This window comes from Urocitellus parryii, chromosome 11 (genome assembly GCF_045843805.1).
Source record: "Urocitellus parryii isolate mUroPar1 chromosome 11, mUroPar1.hap1, whole genome shotgun sequence".
NCBI lineage: Eukaryota > Metazoa > Chordata > Mammalia > Rodentia > Sciuridae > Urocitellus > Urocitellus parryii.
The window spans coordinates 3,626,897-3,643,428 of record NC_135541.1 but is presented as its reverse complement, the minus strand read 5'-3'; the positions used below and the strand labels follow the sequence as shown (position 1 = coordinate 3,643,428).

At 53.6% G+C, this 16,532-nt stretch overlaps 1 protein-coding gene across 1 annotated transcript; it reads right to left on the bottom strand.

The window, feature by feature from the left end:
- Positions 1 to 22: 22 nt before the first annotated feature.
- Positions 23 to 13,472, bottom strand: Rnf207 (ring finger protein 207). Its single transcript, XM_026386116.2, has 19 exons — positions 13,408 to 13,472; positions 13,194 to 13,278; positions 12,530 to 12,720; positions 11,791 to 11,923; positions 10,502 to 10,646; positions 10,330 to 10,411; positions 10,181 to 10,256; positions 9,974 to 10,099; positions 9,550 to 9,596; positions 9,232 to 9,304; positions 9,076 to 9,144; positions 8,475 to 8,543; positions 8,300 to 8,388; positions 7,178 to 7,364; positions 6,898 to 7,083; positions 6,595 to 6,646; positions 6,170 to 6,287; positions 1,972 to 2,052; positions 23 to 1,175 (listed from the first exon to the last, which is right to left on the bottom strand). The coding sequence occupies exons 2-19, from the start codon at positions 13,197 to 13,199 to the stop codon at positions 1,004 to 1,006; spliced, it is 1,902 nt and encodes a 633-aa protein (XP_026241901.2). The 5' UTR covers positions 13,200 to 13,278; positions 13,408 to 13,472; the 3' UTR covers positions 23 to 1,003.
- Positions 13,473 to 16,532: the final 3,060 nt, after the last annotated feature.

Here is a 16,532-nt window from a genome sequence, read left to right as displayed (position 1 = left end):
TAAATAAATAAAACTGTACTTGATTTCACTACAGATGACAGTGTGATTGTGTGGGATGTGAAAGCAGGAGGTGATCACACACCTCTGATGACCTTGTTAAGGGAGGTCCGGAGCTGCCCGCATCAGGTCAGGTCAGGCCAGCTGTGCCTCCTTGGCCTGCCCCGAGGTCCTGCCTCTGCCCAGTTCCTAAGGATGGGTTCCTCTTGCCTTAGGCTGTCACGCAGGTTTGTGCTACTTTGGGATGTGGACTTCAGTATTTCTGTATGGATGTGCAGGCCTCCAGTTGAGACCACGGAATCGACTTGGATGTTTGCCTAAAATGTGACTATCTGGGCATCAAACTTAAATGTTGGGTCTCACAGATGGTTTTGTTAAGCACTCGTTAAGAAGGGTGCTTAATGGAAGCTGGCTGGGAGAGACTGCTGGGAGACAGCCTGCTGCACTGGGCTTTCCTTGCCACTAGGGGCACAAAGGACAGTGAAGGTGGCTGGGGAAAGCCCCAGGTGTAAAGTGGAGATCTGCACAGGGCTGGCCAGAGGCCGTCCCGGCTTCACAACCTCTGCCCTTGCCATGTTGTGAGTCACTGCTCAGATTACTGGGTGGAACTTTCTGGTTGTACCAGGTCTACAGTGGGCTGTGTGGCAGGAGAAACTGGATTCCTTGGCAGCAGAGTGGGTGCTGTGCCGTGGTAGAGTCTTGTTATCTAAAACACGGGGCAGCAGGACCTGATGGCATCAGAGTACAGGGCTCAGCCCCAGCACCATGAGCAGTGCTGAGCAAGGTGCGTCGCAGTCAGCGTGTTTGCTGGTTGGACGTGTCCCCCCAGGAGTGGGAAGTCATCCCCATGTGAGCTTGTGCCCTGGGAACACGGAGGAATGCAGCAGCCTGGCTTTACTTTTTAATCAAGTGTCACCTTTGAAAGAAGTGACCGGAATGAGAACAACCTTTTCTTAAGTATCCCAGTCTCGATGTGTTCGTTGTGAGTCCAGCTGGTTGCATGGGGCTAAGTTGGCTGCTCTCTGCATGTGGGGAGGTCATCCCCATTTTTCTGCTTGGATCTGAGATGGTCTCGGTTCTTCTGTGGAGGATCTTCTGAGACGCCACTCAGAGCCCTGCTGTTTCCTTTGGACTCTGAGGTCTTCTCTCCCTTCTCCACGGCACTTCCTGGATCATTCCTAAAGGAACAATTTAACATAAGCTCATCTATTCTGCTCCCCTTACTTCACTGGTGTCCAGTCTGTCCAAAGATTTCACAATGGAAAACTTTTTTGGAAGTCCCCAGTAGGTGACTGCGTCTTCACACCCAGAAGTGCCTGTGACTTATCAAGGATTCTCAGAGTGAAAGCCATTCCCCAGGACAAGGTGGTTAGCTGCCCAAACATGAGCATATTCGGGTGGTTTCAGCAGCTTCGGGCAGTGAACTCTGGATCCAAGGTCCCCTGAAGCCTTGCAGGGGAGGGTGGGACTCCTCTCTGCATTGTCCCCAAGCACACTAGAATTCTAGACACTTCAGCTAATTGCTAGACTTCCCCTGTCCTGTGACTAAAACCAGCCTGTGACCTATCTTTCTGCACTCTGTCTCTGCCTCGCAAGCATTTAGGCAAACACTGACTCCGAGGAGAGTGACACCACCCAATCCTCCTCAGCCATTCCTCAGTCAAGGGAATTTGAGTTGCTTGTAAAGCTTGCAGCCCTTGGTGGTGTAAGGGAATGCAGGCAGCCCCCTAGGCCATTTATCATTGTGTTACGTCCTATCAAAGTCCCATGTATCATCTAGGAAGTCACTGGTTTAAGCACCCATCCAAGTTAAAAGCCTCCCTGACTTATTTTACAAACCGTAATCTGGCTGAGGCCACAGAGCTGATGGGTGGCGAGCTGGGCCCACAGGGCGATGAAGCCCATCCACTTTCCTTGCATTTGCCTCTGACATCAAATTCCTTGCCACTGTTGGGCTGGAAAGATTTGCATTACCTGGCCAGGGTCTCGATACTCCTGCTGCCGTCATACGTGCTTTGCAGAGTCTCTGACTGTTCATCCACAGGCAGCTGAAACCTGGGTGAGAGACACGGGCACCAAGACTGGGAGGCGACAGAGGCAGCCCACTGCGTGGCTCCAGGGCCCACCTGAGCTTCCCTCTTGTAGCCCTGGAACAGTTACCAAGGCCCAGTGGTTTTCCAGGGCCCAGTAAGTCACAGGTGACAGTAGAAGACAGGGGAAGTCAGGCCTGGCTCTTGTGAAGCTACTTGCTGTTTAGGGAGGCACCTCAGGGTGGAACAGAAGCAGGGTGTGGCCAGGCAGTGTAGTGACAATGAGCAATTCCTGCTCTAATCATGTGGTTTGGGAGGCCTCTGCTGACGTTCCATCTGAGACCTGAGTGAGGAGAACCTCAGGACAACCTAAGTAAGAACCTTTCATCAGGGGCCAAGAAGCGAGAGCTAGTCTAGCTTTGGGGGAACTGAAAGGCCATTGTGACCACAGTGTTGTGAGGGGCCAACATGGTCAGAGGTGGACAGGAAAGGGCCCCTGGGAGAGCTATCAGGCCTTGTGGTGGTAGGAATAATAGACTCAAAAGATCATTGGCTGGGCACAATGGTGTACACCTATAATCCCAGCTACTCGGGAGGCTGAGACAGGAGGATTGCAAGTTTGAGACCAGCCTCAACAATTTAACAAGACCCTATCATAAAATTTAAATTTTTTTTTTTTTTAAATGCAGTGGCGCATTCCTGTAATCCCAGTGGCTTAGGAGGCTGAGGCAAGTGGGGAGAATCTCGAGTTCAAAGCCCACCTCAGCAACAGCAAGGTGCTAAGCAACTCAGACCCCGTCTATAAATACAAAATAGGGCTGGGGGTGTGGCACAGTGGTAAAGTGTTCCTGGATTTAATTCTGAGTACCCCACCACCACCAAAAAACAAACAAAAACCCAAAAGATCACTGGCTGAACGGCATGCTGAAGGGATGCCTGGCTGTGGGGCTTGGTATTTGGTCAGAAGAGACCAAAGTGGGAAGACTGCACTGGAGAGTTTAGTCCACAAAACTTGGAGACTGGTTGGAAGGAGTCAGGAAATCTCCTGGCTGCCTTGTTGGAGTTCCTGCCATCCCTTGAGTGTGTGCGATACTGTTGACGGAGATAAGGAGACAGGCATGGTGTGTGCGGGGAGGACACCAAGAGTCCTGCTGGCCACTCTTCTGAGCTGAGGTGCCTCTTAGACATCCAGGCCGAGACTCCAGGGAGGAGGCAGTTGGAGGTGAGTGTGGAGTAGGAGAGCACGGTGCTGGGGAGGGATTGTGGGGGTGGGATGTCATCTGCCTGGCGATGGGGCTTTACAGCCAGGGATGCTGGGCTGGCGGTGTAGCTCAGCACTACAGCATGTGCTCAGCTTACTCGAGAGCCTGGGTTCAATCAGGAGAGGACACCAACATGGCAGAAGCCGGCGATCAGACCCAGGACCAGCTGTGCACTGACGGCCCACCACTAGAACCCTCAGGAGGCAGGGAACTGGTAGCCTCAGGACCTCTCGACAGCAAGGGTGGGACCCAGATAGGATGTGCTGGTGACAGTTGAGCTCTTTCTCACTGTGCAGATGTCTGAAAGTTAATTCTTAGAGGGCACAAGCCACAGCTGAGAAGTAAACAGAAAGCCAGGACTAAATGGAATGTATACAAAACTCCACAGAGAGGCCCTCCAGGAAGGCGACTGGAAAAGAACCTGACATTGGGCGTTCCAAAAACACAAGGACACACCCCACGTCCCCTGAGCCACCCTGCAGACCACTTCCAGTGAAGCACCAGCCACAGTGTGCCCAGAGCTTCTATCTGTCGCTGTGCCTCCAGCCCCACTCACCCCTGAACCGAGCGGACAATCAAGGATCACCTGACATCCGACATCCCAGGAGAGCCTTGACCATGGGAGTCAGGGACGAAACAAACAAAAAGTAACATGGAGAAGACATTAGGGATAAAACTTCCAAAAGAAAAAAAAACACAACTACCTATCGGTTTCAGAGGACTAAGAGAGTGTCTCCAGAAAAAAAAAAAAAAAAGAATACAATGGAGAAAGAATTAGAGTAGGAAAAATCCTCTTAGAATTAAAACCAAGCTAGAAACAATCAGCTTGACAGAAGGGAAATCCCACTGAAAGTATAAGACAGAGAATGTAAAATGAAGGGCTGACATCCAACAACAGGAATTCCAAAAAGAGAAAAAGGGGAGAAATCAACTAATTAAAAATGAAATATGGCAGGGTACAGTGGTGCACACCTCTAATCTCAATGACTCGGGAGGCTGAGGTGGGAGGATCTCAAGTTTGAGGCCAGCCTCAGCTATTTAGTGATAACCTATCTCAAAAAATGAAAAGGCTGGGCATGTAGCTCAGTGATAGAGTGCCCCTGGATTCAATCCCCAGTACCACAAGGAAGGAAGGAAGGAAGAAAAAAGTGAAAACAGGACATGAATTTCAAGAATGAGTACCCAAGGACACCAAGTACATACACCAAATATACCAACATGTAAACCAATGGATGGAAATAGACTCTTGGCAATGTGAAATTTAGGCCACAGGAACGAGAGAAGATTCTACAAGCTTCCACAGAGAATAAGTAGGTCACCCTACAAGGATTAGGAATCAATGCCTTCAGACTTTTCAAAAACATCCTTTGAAACTAAAAGATAATCAAGCAATGCTTTCAAAGGAAAGTCCTTCCCAGTCTAGAATTTCCAATCTAGAATTCAAGACTCAGTGAAACCATCAGTCAAGTGTGAGGTGGAAAAAAGACATCTTAGGGCTGGGGATGTGGCTCAAGCGGTAGCGCACTCGTCTGGCATGCATGCGGCCCGGGTTCAATCCTCAGCACCACATACCAACAAAGATGTTGTGTCCGCCGAGAACTACTAGAAAATGAATATTAAAAATTCTCTCTCTCTCTCTCTCTCCCCCCCCTCACTCTCTCTTTGAAAAAAAAAAAAAAAAGAAAAGAGACATTTTAAGACCTGTGCTGTCCAAAATGTGCTTCCTGAACCTCCATTCTCCAGAAGCTGCTGGGGGAAGGGCTCCACCAAACATGACCAAGGAAATGGGCACATGAGACAAGGGCAGGGCAGACGGGATCCAGGAGGGTGGTGCAGAGAGTCCAGGCCCCAGCTGTGCACCTGTGCACCTGGGGCTGTGTGAAGGAGAGACGGGCACATGGAAGATCTCTGTGCCACTCCTCAATCCCAGTCCTGGGGATTAAATCCAGGGAACTCTATCACTGAGCTGCGTCCCTGGCCCTTTTAGTTTTTACTTTAAGACAGGGTCTTACTAAATTGCCCAGGCTGGTTCAAACTTGCTATCCTACTGCCTCTGCCTCCCAAATCACTGGGATTACAGGCATGTGTTATCGATCCCGGCACAGGATGTTTTTTTTTTTTTTTTTTGTCAATGGAACTTAATTTTTATTTATTTATATGCAGTGCTGAGAACTAACCCAGTGCCTCACACATGCTAGGCAAGCACTCTACCACTGAGCCACCACCCCAGCCCCCTGGCACACATTTTGATGCCTGCCTACAGTGCTGAGAGGGGCCTGCTCCAGACCTGGCTTGTCTTGACATGTGCTGATGAAGTTCCTGTTCCCTCCTTCATGTCTGCTGCTTGGATATGACACTCTCAAGATGTTCTGTCTGCCTATATTTTTTAAGTAGGGTCTCACTAAGTTGCTGAGGGCCTAATTTTGCTAGGTATAGCCTCAAACATGCAATCCTCCTGCCTCAGCCTCCCAAGTCACTGGGATCACAGGTATGTGCCATTGCACCTGGCTGTTCCTTCTGCTTCTATCTACTACTACTTTTTTTTTTTTTAATTTTAGGTGGACACAATATCTTTATTTTATTTTGATGTGGTGCTGAGGATTGAACCCAGTGCCTCATGCACGCTAGGTGAGTGCTCTACCACTGAGCCACAATGCTAGCTAGCCCTTCCACCTACTTCTGAGGGCTGCCGGGAGCCATCCTGTGCCTGCTGAGCAGACCACTTACTATGACCACATTTTTGCAGCTATCTAACACCTGGTTTGTTTGTCCAGAACCCTGATCACCTGCCTGCTGACTTTCCTGAAAGGGGCCCTTCTGATGTGTGTCACCTTATCCACATCCATGCTGAAGTGCCCTGGTAACACCCTCTGGTCTTACCTGGGCTCCAGCCGTTCCTTCACCTTGGCAATGGAGCAGACGTAGGGTGTGATCTGCTTGGTGATGGTGATCAGGCGGGCATTCTCCTGCTTCAGCTGGAGAAGGTCATGGAGCTGGGCTGTGGAGCCCAAGGCCAGAGTGTTGGTCTTGCTGGCATTAGACTCTAAAACTCAAGCCCAGCACCATCTAAAGACCCCAACTGTTTGAATGGTCATCTCTAACGAATGGGTGGGGCATTTGGTGGGACATCCTACTCACCGCCTCCTGACCTTACATGCACATGTGGGCCTATTAGCAGGTGTGAGGCCAAGCCAAGCCCCAAGGGGAGAAGCATGTGTGTAAGTCTGGTTAGTGTCTGACTAGCTCCCCGCTAGCAGGTGGGTCAGCCGCAGCACAGGGCTTCACTAGTGGCCAGCCTCCCGGACCTTCATAAACCTCCTGCTCATTGGCTACTCGCTGGTAGGATTCCTCCCAAATCTGAAAGAGAGAAGTGAGATGCTAGATGTGGCATTGGTGGCATTTCTACTTCAGCCATTCAGAGCCATACAGTTTCCCCAGCAGGGCCCATGTCATTCCTGTGGCCAAGACTCCAGGTTCCAGAACCTGCTACGTGGGAGTCTGGAGGAGCAGCAGGCCAGGCTCTCTTTCACCCGCCTCCCTGCCCCACCTTGGGTAGCCCATGTTCTTTTGACAGGCAGGGCCGGAGCCCTGTTCCTAGGGAGAGCTACCTCTTGGAAGATGGCTCTCATGCCCTCCGCAGAGCTGTACTCAGAGGCGATCCGTGCGTCCAGCCGCAGGGACCTGTTCAGGATGTCCCCCATGATCTCGGCCTTGATGAGGGAGTGGTGCCTCGTGAGGTCACGGTGCAATTCCTGCACCTGGTCCTTCAGGTTCTGCACCTCCGCCTGCAGCCCCTGCATGCAGAGGCCAGGAGGGCTGGGGTCACTGCAGGAGCCCCTCTGGAGGGGTCACTACAAGCAGGGCCCTGCAGGGCCCCAGCCCCCTCACCCGGTACGAGTCCTCATAGTGGCGGCAGTGCTCTGTGAAGGGAGTGTCCTCGCCCTCAGCCAGGAGCACCTTGGTGCTGATGGAGCGGTGCAGCGTGGGCTTCTGGACTGGGGACCCTGGCGTCTTTCTCACTGGGGAGGGGCATCTGGGCCCCATCAGCACCTTGGGTCCTGCACCCCCTGCCAGCCTGGGGGAAGAGCCAGTGTGGATGCAAGACAGGCAGTGCCGGTCTTCCCTTCCCCTGCCTCCAGGGTGCCAGTGCTCCACTACCCTGTCAACCCCACGCAGGGCACAACCACTCAGCTCTGGAAAGACATTCTGCAAAGCCATACCCAGTGACACTGACATCCATGATTTTTTTCCCCTGGTACCAGGGAATTGGACCAGAGGTGCTTATCACTGAGCCACATCCCCAGCCCTTTTTATGTTTTATTTTGAGACAGTACCTTGCTAAATTTATATTTTCTATTTACATTTTAGTTGTAGTTGGACACAATACCTTTATTTTTGTTTACTTATTTTATATGTGGTGTTGAGAATTGAACCCAGGGCCTCTCCCGGGCTAGGCGAGCAGGCCACCCCTGAGCCACACCCCCAGCCCCTGCTGGTAGGTTTTAAAGGTCCTCTCAGATGCGGTGTTAGTGTGGGAGGAGGGCAAGTCCCACTGCATTCCCAGGGGCATGGGGTACCAGTGTGCTCACTGCCAAGCTGGGCAGAGAAAGTCTGAGCCCACACCAGGTTCTCCCGCTCTCTGGGGCTTTTAGGCCACACACACCAGTTCCGACATTTATCTTCTCTCCTCTGTGATCTCTGACTCTTCCTTGGCTCCAAGCCCCCACCCCCATCCCCATGCAATATCCAACCCAGCCCCAGTGGCTCCAGCCTGGGGGGCGGGGGGGGGGGGAAGCTGCCTACAGGAGGCAGAGGGGAAGTCCCACCTCGTTCCCATCTATTCTAATAGCCCTCCTGCGTGGAGGGTCCATGGCACCCAGACACCCAGCGGAGAGCCGACCTAACTGAGAGGACTGAGGAGGCAAGGAGGGTGCAAAGCCTTTCACTGACAATCTAGTCCCTGGGCGCTGGTGCTGGAGACCAGGCACCAGCTCCCTAGGTCATGCTCACGTATTGGCGGCAGACGCAGCCCGGCGTGGCCCCAGCAGCAGCAGTGGCTCCAGGCAGCGTGCGAATTCTGCATGGTGGTCGCTGGCGATCTGGGTGGCGGAACTGTCATGAGGTGACCTCCCCTTCCCTGAGGGATACCCACTCCCGCCCAGGCCCAGTAGGACCACGTGCCCACCTTGCTGCTCTGCGCTGGTCTTAGGCAATGTGGCCCTGTGACTATGCTCTGCAGCCTCTCCATCAGCTCCTATGGCGGGAGCCGGGAGGGGGCTCAGGCTGAGCCGGTGTGGCAGGGAGGGGGCCGCCAGCCGGCAGGAAGAGGGGAGGTGGAGGGACTATCTTTAGCATATTGCCTGATGTCCTATGAGACCCCAACCCTATTATGGGACTGGCTCAGACAACTCTTCCACCAAATCCATAGGAAAGAAGGTAGCAGGGCTCCAGCAGATATTTATTTATTTATTGGGGATGCTGGAGATTGAACTCAGGGTACTCCACCAGGGAGCTACACCTCCAGTCTAGTCGTCTTCTTCTTAGAGGGTTTCATTGAACTGCATAGGATGGCCTGGAATTTACAGTCCTCCTGCCTCAGCCTCCTGAGTTGTTGGGATTACAGGTATGCACCACGTGTCCAGCATCATTGTCCTATTAAAAGAGACTCGCCTGGCCCCTAAAGGGTTGGTGGATGACAGAGTGGAGGAGGGAGAGGCAAGCCCAGCCTGCAGGTGGCAGGACTGGCTCTGGTGGGGAAGGGGAGACTGGGGAACTGGGAGACTCACATAGCCCAGGTCCAGGAACTCAGCCTTGTTGGCCAAGCTGAGGAAGGAAGAGCAGATGACCAGGTGAACCTGCCAAAGGGGAAGATGCCTGGTGGCTGGCCAAGGGAGGAGGGGCCCTCTATGCCCCAGCGCCTGACCCCGCAGCCCTTCCCTTACCTGTAGAGTGGGCAGCAGAGCAGCCAAGTGGGAGAGCTGCTCCTTGAAGGCCTTGTCTTTCTCATCGTATTGGCTGGGGAAGGGCACACCTGCCTAGTCTCCGACAGGACAGCTGACCACCCCACCTCAAAGGTCCCCAAATCTGCAGTGTCATCACCCCTCCAGCTCTGTAGGTCCTTCCCTGTGTCCTGAGCACCCACTCTCCTTTGCTGGTGGACACCTGGATGTTTTGCTCCCCAGGTAGGGTAAAGCCTGCAAAGGCCCAGGCTTGGAGCTGGGTGTATGGAGGCAGGGTGTGAGGGGACTGCCACCACTCACCTCTGCACAGCCTGCAGCAGCAGTGCTTTCCTCTCTGCCAGTTTGTCCTGGGGGAGACAGCCCACCACTCACCTGGCTGATCCACCCCCTCCCTGCCCTGTGGTCTGGATAGTGAAGACTGGTTATCTCTCCACCCATTGGCTGAGAGCCCGAGTACCCTCACCTTAAATGTCACCTCCTGGGTGCAACCTTCCTAGACCACCCCCCACCATTACCACCAGCCTAGGGCAAACCCTGGTGTCCCTCTGGAACTTTCCAGGCAACTGGGATTAGCTCCTAGAAAAGAAGTTCAAGCCCTGCTGCCCTGCTTCGATGACAACTCTACAAGCGAATCCAGGGCCTCTCCGTGTTGTGGGCAACTGCTTGGGGCTGATGGGGCTATAAGGCGGTGGCAGCCACCGGCCAGTCCTCCTCCATCCCTCACCTGCATGCTGCCAAAGAGGGTGTGGATGGCGGCATCTTCCTCAGCTGCGCTGCGCCGCACCTCCTCCACCATGACCTGCAGCAGCGCAATGGCCTCCCGGGTGGCTGTCTGCAGGGCCTTCACGGCCTGGGGAGAGGGGGCCTCAGCCTCTTAACACCCCCACGTTCGCACGCTCCCCCCTCGGGCGGGCCACTGAGCCCCGCTCACCAGCACGGCCTGCTCCAGCCGCTCGCAGCCCTGCACGTAAGCCGACTCCAGGTCCACGCAGTGGGCTCGACTCTCCCTGCGGGAGGCAGCGAATCACACCTGCTCTGGCCACCCCGGCCCAGGAGGGAAGCCCCCCGCCCGCTACCCACCCCTGCATATCCCGGAAACAGCGGATGCACAGCAGCGACTTCTTGTCGGTGGAGAACATGATGTAGGGCTCCGCGTGCAGCGCTGCGGGGGCGGGGCAAAGGCGAGCGCTCTGGGAGGTGCCCGCCTCCCACCCCACCCCTTCTCGGGGTCCCCAGGTCGTGCCTCGCTTACTGCACTTCTGGATCACGTCGCGGCTGCGCTGGCCTAGGGCCACAATGTCGTGGCGCGCGAACATGCGTGCCCGGTGCGTCTCGTCGCGGCAGCGCGCACACAGGGGTTGCTCGCAAGTGTTGCAGAAGTACGTGGTCTCGGCGTCCTGGGGGCCAGCGCTGGTTCAGACGGAGCGCTCTAGCCGACTGCGGACTGTGGCCAGCGAGGGAACCACAGCCGCAGAGAGATACCGCTAGCATCGGTCCCAGCCTGGGGCAGATGCGTGGCTAAATGCAGCCCTTTCTTGTGATTCCCACACAGCAGTCTACCTAATACACCCAGGTCCCAGATGAGGACACTGAGGCTCAGAGGCTAAGTAAGCAGGTAGGTGCAAGAAGGAGCAGGTAGAAGAGGCTTCCAGAGGTAGTTCCATGGCAGGGTGGGTGGGGGAGGGCAGAAACTGCATTGTAAAATATTTTACAAGGAAGATGGGGGGGGAGCTTTGACCTTACAAGCCCCCCTTGACTCCCTCAATAGGGTGAAGTGGTAGAACACACCTTGGCCTTCTGGAGTTACAGTTAGTGGGGGAGGGGAGGGCAGGGACCCCACCCCCAGCCCCCACCCCCAGCCCAGGGCTGTGTCCAGGGTTTGGGTTGCAGTCCTGGCAGTGGACTCAGGGACGGCTATGACAGAACAAATCCCCACTCCTACCTTGGCATTCAAGGCCATATCCTCCCAGGCTCTGCCTGTCCCCATTCCCTCACCTCCCTCCCATCACCTGCACTTCTGGGTCACACAGATCGCAGCACTTGCCCAGCATGCCCTGGGATTTCACTCCTAGAAGGCTGAGCTTGCTCCCCTTCAGGGCTCTCCAGCCTCCACAGGCCAGACTCTCAGGATCCTTTTCAGTTTGGCTAGAAGCCTGGCCTCCTGCTCTGCCGGTTGGGGTAGGGCAGAAACGTCCCTTGCCAACTATCCCTTCCAAACTGCTTACTGTCCTCAGGGTACCACAGGCCTGTGAACTGGACCACCCTTCTGTACCAGTTCACAACTCCACTGAGTTGGGGACCTGTAAGCTCTCCTCAAACTGAATGACCTCAACCTTTGCCACTATGGGTATTCATTCAGCTCCCTTGTTGTGAACTCAGTCTCCCTATTGTAAATGGACCCTATTCCAGGTCCAAGGTGAGGGGGGGGGGTTGGAGCACCTACTGGTGGTCTGTCCTCTGAGAATGTGCTGGGTGTATGTTTCAAGGACCAAGCACCCGGGCACCCACTGCTCCCCCACCCCCCACCCCTGTGGCCCCTGCCTGCTTGCTGCACTCCAGGTCACAGTTGGCACAATGCACAGCCTCCACGCCATCCCTGGAGCTGTCCACGAGGAACTGTAGCAGCCGGTCCACTGGTGGGAGCCAATTGGGACCCTTCACCGGGGTCTGGTGTCTGTGGAGAGGCTGCAGCCAAGACCCAGCACCCCTTCCAGGATGCTCTCCCCCTCCCCCCTCACGTTCCAGGATAGAGCTAAAAACAGCTGCAGCAGGAGGTGGGGTGGGGTGTACTTCGGCCTGAAGTCTGCTGTAAATACAGCAGGTAGCTCTTACCCTAACCCAGCCCCCACCCTTGGGCCATCCTGCAAATACCATGGGGTCCCCACCACCATAAAAAGCCACTTCAGGCCAGGAGGACCCTCTGAAGGCACTGGGCAAATTTAGGGCACAGCTCAGTAACTTGAGCCAACTTGAGGGTTATGTTGACCTAAGACTTGTGGGACCATAAAGATAGTTACTGGAAATGTCCTGACCCCTCCTCCAGCCCTGACCTTGCTTCCTGACTTTCTGTGGAAACTCTGGGCTCAGAAATGATTCTGTCCCTGCCTCAGTTATTCTGATTTCTAAAATGTGGGGAGGGGGAGTCTGCAAGTTCTGGCCCAAAGGCGGCCAGGGCAGTGTGCAACCTCTCCCAGCCACTTCTAGCCTTGCCCTCCTTCACTTGGGTTTCCCCTCCAGGAAGAGCCAACCTTTCCCTTCGCGGATGATTTGGGGCACTCACTGACACAGCGGGCAGGCCAGGCGGCCGTCCACAGCCCGACCACGAAGGCAGCCGGCACAGAAGTCGTGGAAGCATTCCAGCAGGCACGGGCGCTCGTACTGCGCGTGGCACAGAGGGCACACGAGCGGGTGGCCGCTCGCGGTGTCCAGGTCGCCTAGGCCCTCTAGGGGCGTGAAGATAGCTCCCGACATCTGCAAGGACAGCGCAAGTCCGCAGCTGCGGCCCTCACGGTTGCGGGGCCGGTCCCTGGAGGTCCCTCCATCCTCCTACCGCGGACCCTACCAGACGTCCAGTGGTTTTGGAACGGGGAGCTGCTAGGGCCCGGGGAGGGTCTTGAGTGCCCAGCGCGGGGAGAACCAACCGGGAGGGCTGGCAAGGAGTCCAGCTACGCGCCGGCAGCCGGCAGCCTCACCCCCTGCTGCCCAGCGCTTGGAGCGCTGCTCGCAGCTGTGGCCCTCCCTAGGAGTCGCTGACCCTGGAAGGACAGGCAGCCCGACTGGGTTTTGCTTCCTCTGCACTCTCCCCTGTCGCCTCTCTTCACTTCTCCCTCTTCCCTCACTCCCACCCCTGGAATTCCACACTCGTTGTCCTTCTGGTGACCTGCTGGCGACGCCCCTTCGGCGCAGCGCACTGAGCGTCGCTCCGGCGCAGTGCTCCGGCCCACCTCCATCAGGGTGGTGCTGCCTCCGGCGCAGCAGGAGCCTAAACCTCGCCGGCGGGTCCGCAGCTCTGACCCGGGGCCACTCCGCCTGGAGGAGAGGGGAGGACGCAAAGGCTGGAAAGGACTGTGACAGGCCAGGGTCCGGTCTACTAGACCCGGCGTGAAATGACAGAACTCAGTGCGGCAGGAGTGCGGCGCAGAGCCAGCGAGAGGACACCTTGGCGGGGTCTTCAGGGGTGCAGGGGGCCCCCTGCCTAGGTGCCAGTAGAGTGGGTTCTTGCAGGTCCATTTCCTTGATCGCCAAGTGGGGGCGCCAGAGAGCAGCAAACATTTCTCCACTGGCGTTCAAGTGCTTGGGAGGCGGAGCCAGAGGCTTTGGAATCCCAGCCCCACCTTGGTCAAGTTAGCGACCTTCAAGAGCTGCACAAAAGAGGGGCTGGTCCCGTTAGCTCTGCGTGGTGAGGCACGTCTGTAATCCCAGAGACTGGGAAGGCTGAGGCAGGAGGATCCTAAATTCCAGGCCAGCCTCAGCAATTTAGACCCTCAGTAATTTAGGAAGAACTAGTCTCAAAACAAAAAGGGTTGGGTTTGTAGCTCAGTGGTAAAGCTCCCTTGGATTTAATCCCTAGTACCCCCCCCCCAAAAAAAAAAGGCTGGCCCCCACCGAGCTAACGAATGATTAAGGCCTTATCCCCATTGTCAGCCAGGTTCCCAGAAGAAGGCTGGGTTTATTTGGGTGGGAGGTGGGGAAGGGAACTTCCTGTCTTTTCAGTAGAGCGCCCTCTGCTCTGATGGCATGGCCAATGCTTGTTCACCCCATTACCTCCTTTCCTCATTCTCAGTTATCTTGTGTTATCCCTGAAAGCCGCCCCTGTTTCTGCACCTCTTGCAACCAGCCTGACCACAGAAAGGTGCTCAATAAAAGTTTAATAAATAGTTAGAGGGAAAAAATATGAGCTAATATTCCAGCTGGGTTTTGAAGGATGCGTTTGCCAGCAGATGAAAGTAAGTGCTAGGCTGAAACCACCTGTTCTTTTAAGGTCCTTCCCTAACCCAGGCTGGATTTATGCTTGCAGTCATAACAATAGTAACAATGGCTAATGTTTGCTGGCCCAGGTATTTTCAGTGGTATTAACTGATTTAATCCTGATAACTTTAAAGAGTAGAAAATGTTAGCTCTAGTAGGTGGTGGAGCTGATATACAAACTAGGTATGTGCTTTGTAAATAAATGACACATCAGTTTCCCAGTAGGAAGTGGTGTTGTTTTTCTTTGGCAGGGTGGGGGTGGCGGGGTAGCTGCGTGGGTTTACTGGAGATTGAACCCAGGGGTGCTTAACCACTGAGCTACATCCCTGCTCTTCTTCTTTTATTTTTTAATTTTTATTTAATTTTTGTGTAGTTGTAGATGGACAGCATGCCTTTACTTTTTTATTTTTATGTGGTGCTAAGGATCTAACCCAGTCCTCACACCTGCTAGGCAAATACTCTGCCACTGAGCTACTACCCCACCAGCCCTTTATTTTTTATTTTGAGACAGGGGCTTTCTAAGTTGCTGAGGCTGGCTTTGCACTTGTGATCCTCCTGCCTTAGCCTCCTGAGTTGCTGGGATCACAGGTGTGCGCTACCACTCCTGGCTTATTATTATTATTTTTTTTTAAAGAGAGAGAGAGAAAATTTTTTAATATTTATTTATTTATTTTAGTTTACGGCAGACACAACATCTTCGTTTGTATGTGGTGCTGAGGATCGAACCTGGGCCGCTCGCATGCCAGGCTAGCGCGCTACCACTTGAGCCACATCCCCAGCCCTCCTGACTTATTTTTGATTTTGATATAGAGGCTCACTGAATTGTAGAGGTTGGGCCTTGAACATGCAATCCTCCTGCCTCAGCCTCTTGAGTTGCTGGGATCAGAGGTGTATGTCACAGCACCTGGTGGAAATGATGTTCTTGAAACTCAGGTTTCTTTATTTAGTCCATCCATTTATGTTTTCGTCTATTTGTCTAGTATTTATTGAATATCTATCATGGACCAGATTTGTAGCAGGCAGCAGGACATAGAAGGGAACATACCAGCCGTGGTTAGCCAAACACACAAATACAAGTTCTCTCTCTCTCTCTCTCTCTCTCTCTCCAATATTGACAGACTGTGTTAAATACCCTGAAGAAAATAATAAGGATGTGTGACAGGGGGCAGGGGGTAGAGCTGAGGGCCACACTAGAGAACCATAGGCAGTGCTGGGCACTGAACATGAGACCCCTTCCTGAGCTACATCCCCAGGCCTTTCTTTTTTTTTTTTTTTTTTTTTTTGGTGGGGGTTACCATGGATTGAACTCAGGGACACTCAACCACTGAGCCTCATCCCCAGCCCTATTTTTGTATTTTATTTAGAGACAGAGTCTCACTGAGTTGCTTAGTGCCTTACCATTGCTGAAGCTGGCTTTGAACCTGTGATCCTCCTGCCTCAGCCTCCTGAGCCGCTGAGATCACAAGCTTGTACCACTGCACATGGCCCCTAGGTCTTTTTTTTTATTTACTTTGAGACAGGGTCTCACTAAGTTGCCCAGGCTGGGCTTGAACTTGTGATTCTCCTGCCTCAGCTTCCTGAGTCCTTGGGATTACAGGTATGTGCCACTATGCCTGGCTGCATCAGACTTTCAAGTCCATATGGTAAAGGTCTAGAGCAGCTGGGGTCACTTTGGCCCATGCTGACAGATTCTAATTGGAACCTGTTCTTACAGATTTTATGACCAGGGGGAATTATCCTTATCTCCCTGAGTTCTGGGAACTGGATTGTTTGAGGGTCACAAAAGTCTCCCCAGCTGGCAGGGTAGCTTCTATTCTTATCAGTATTTGAGACCTGAGTTCCCTCTGCAGATAACAGGTTGCTGAGGAATGTAACATGTCCTATAAACTTCAGCCAGGTAGGGCTGCAGGCAAATTGCTTTTTTTTTGATACTGGGAATTGAAGCAGAGGTGACCCCTGAGCCATATTGTGGCCCTTTTTATTTTGAGACAGAGTCTCAATAAGTTGCTTAGGGCTTTGCTAAATTTCTGAGACTGGCCTCGAACTTGAGACCTTTCTGCCTCAACTGCCTGAGTCATTGGGATTGCAGGTGTGTGCCACTGCATCAGCAGCAAAGTGCTTTTTAAAAAGAAATCATGTGGGCGTCAGTGCAGTAGACCCAGTTACAGAATTATCCCCTCAACCCAATGTTCCCGATGCTCATGTTGTTGACCTCTCCCAAGAAGCTTTGTGTAGAGGGAGAGAAAAGGGGTGATAACAGAAGGGGAAGGTTGAGGTCCAGGGATTGCTTTTGCTTTTTTAAGGTGAGAGATATT

What these genes read in the sequence shown, in the direction of transcription:
- Rnf207 (XM_026386116.2), bottom strand. An exon ending in ACCTGGAGTGCAGCAAGCAG is followed by an intron (nt 10,647 to 11,790) that starts GCAGGGGCCACA and finishes GCTGGCCCCCAG; the next exon opens with GACGCCGAGACCACGTACTT. An exon ending in GACCAGCGCAGAGCAGCAAG is followed by an intron (nt 8,389 to 8,474) that starts GTGGGCACGTGG and finishes TCCGCCACCCAG; the next exon opens with ATCGCCAGCGACCACCATGC.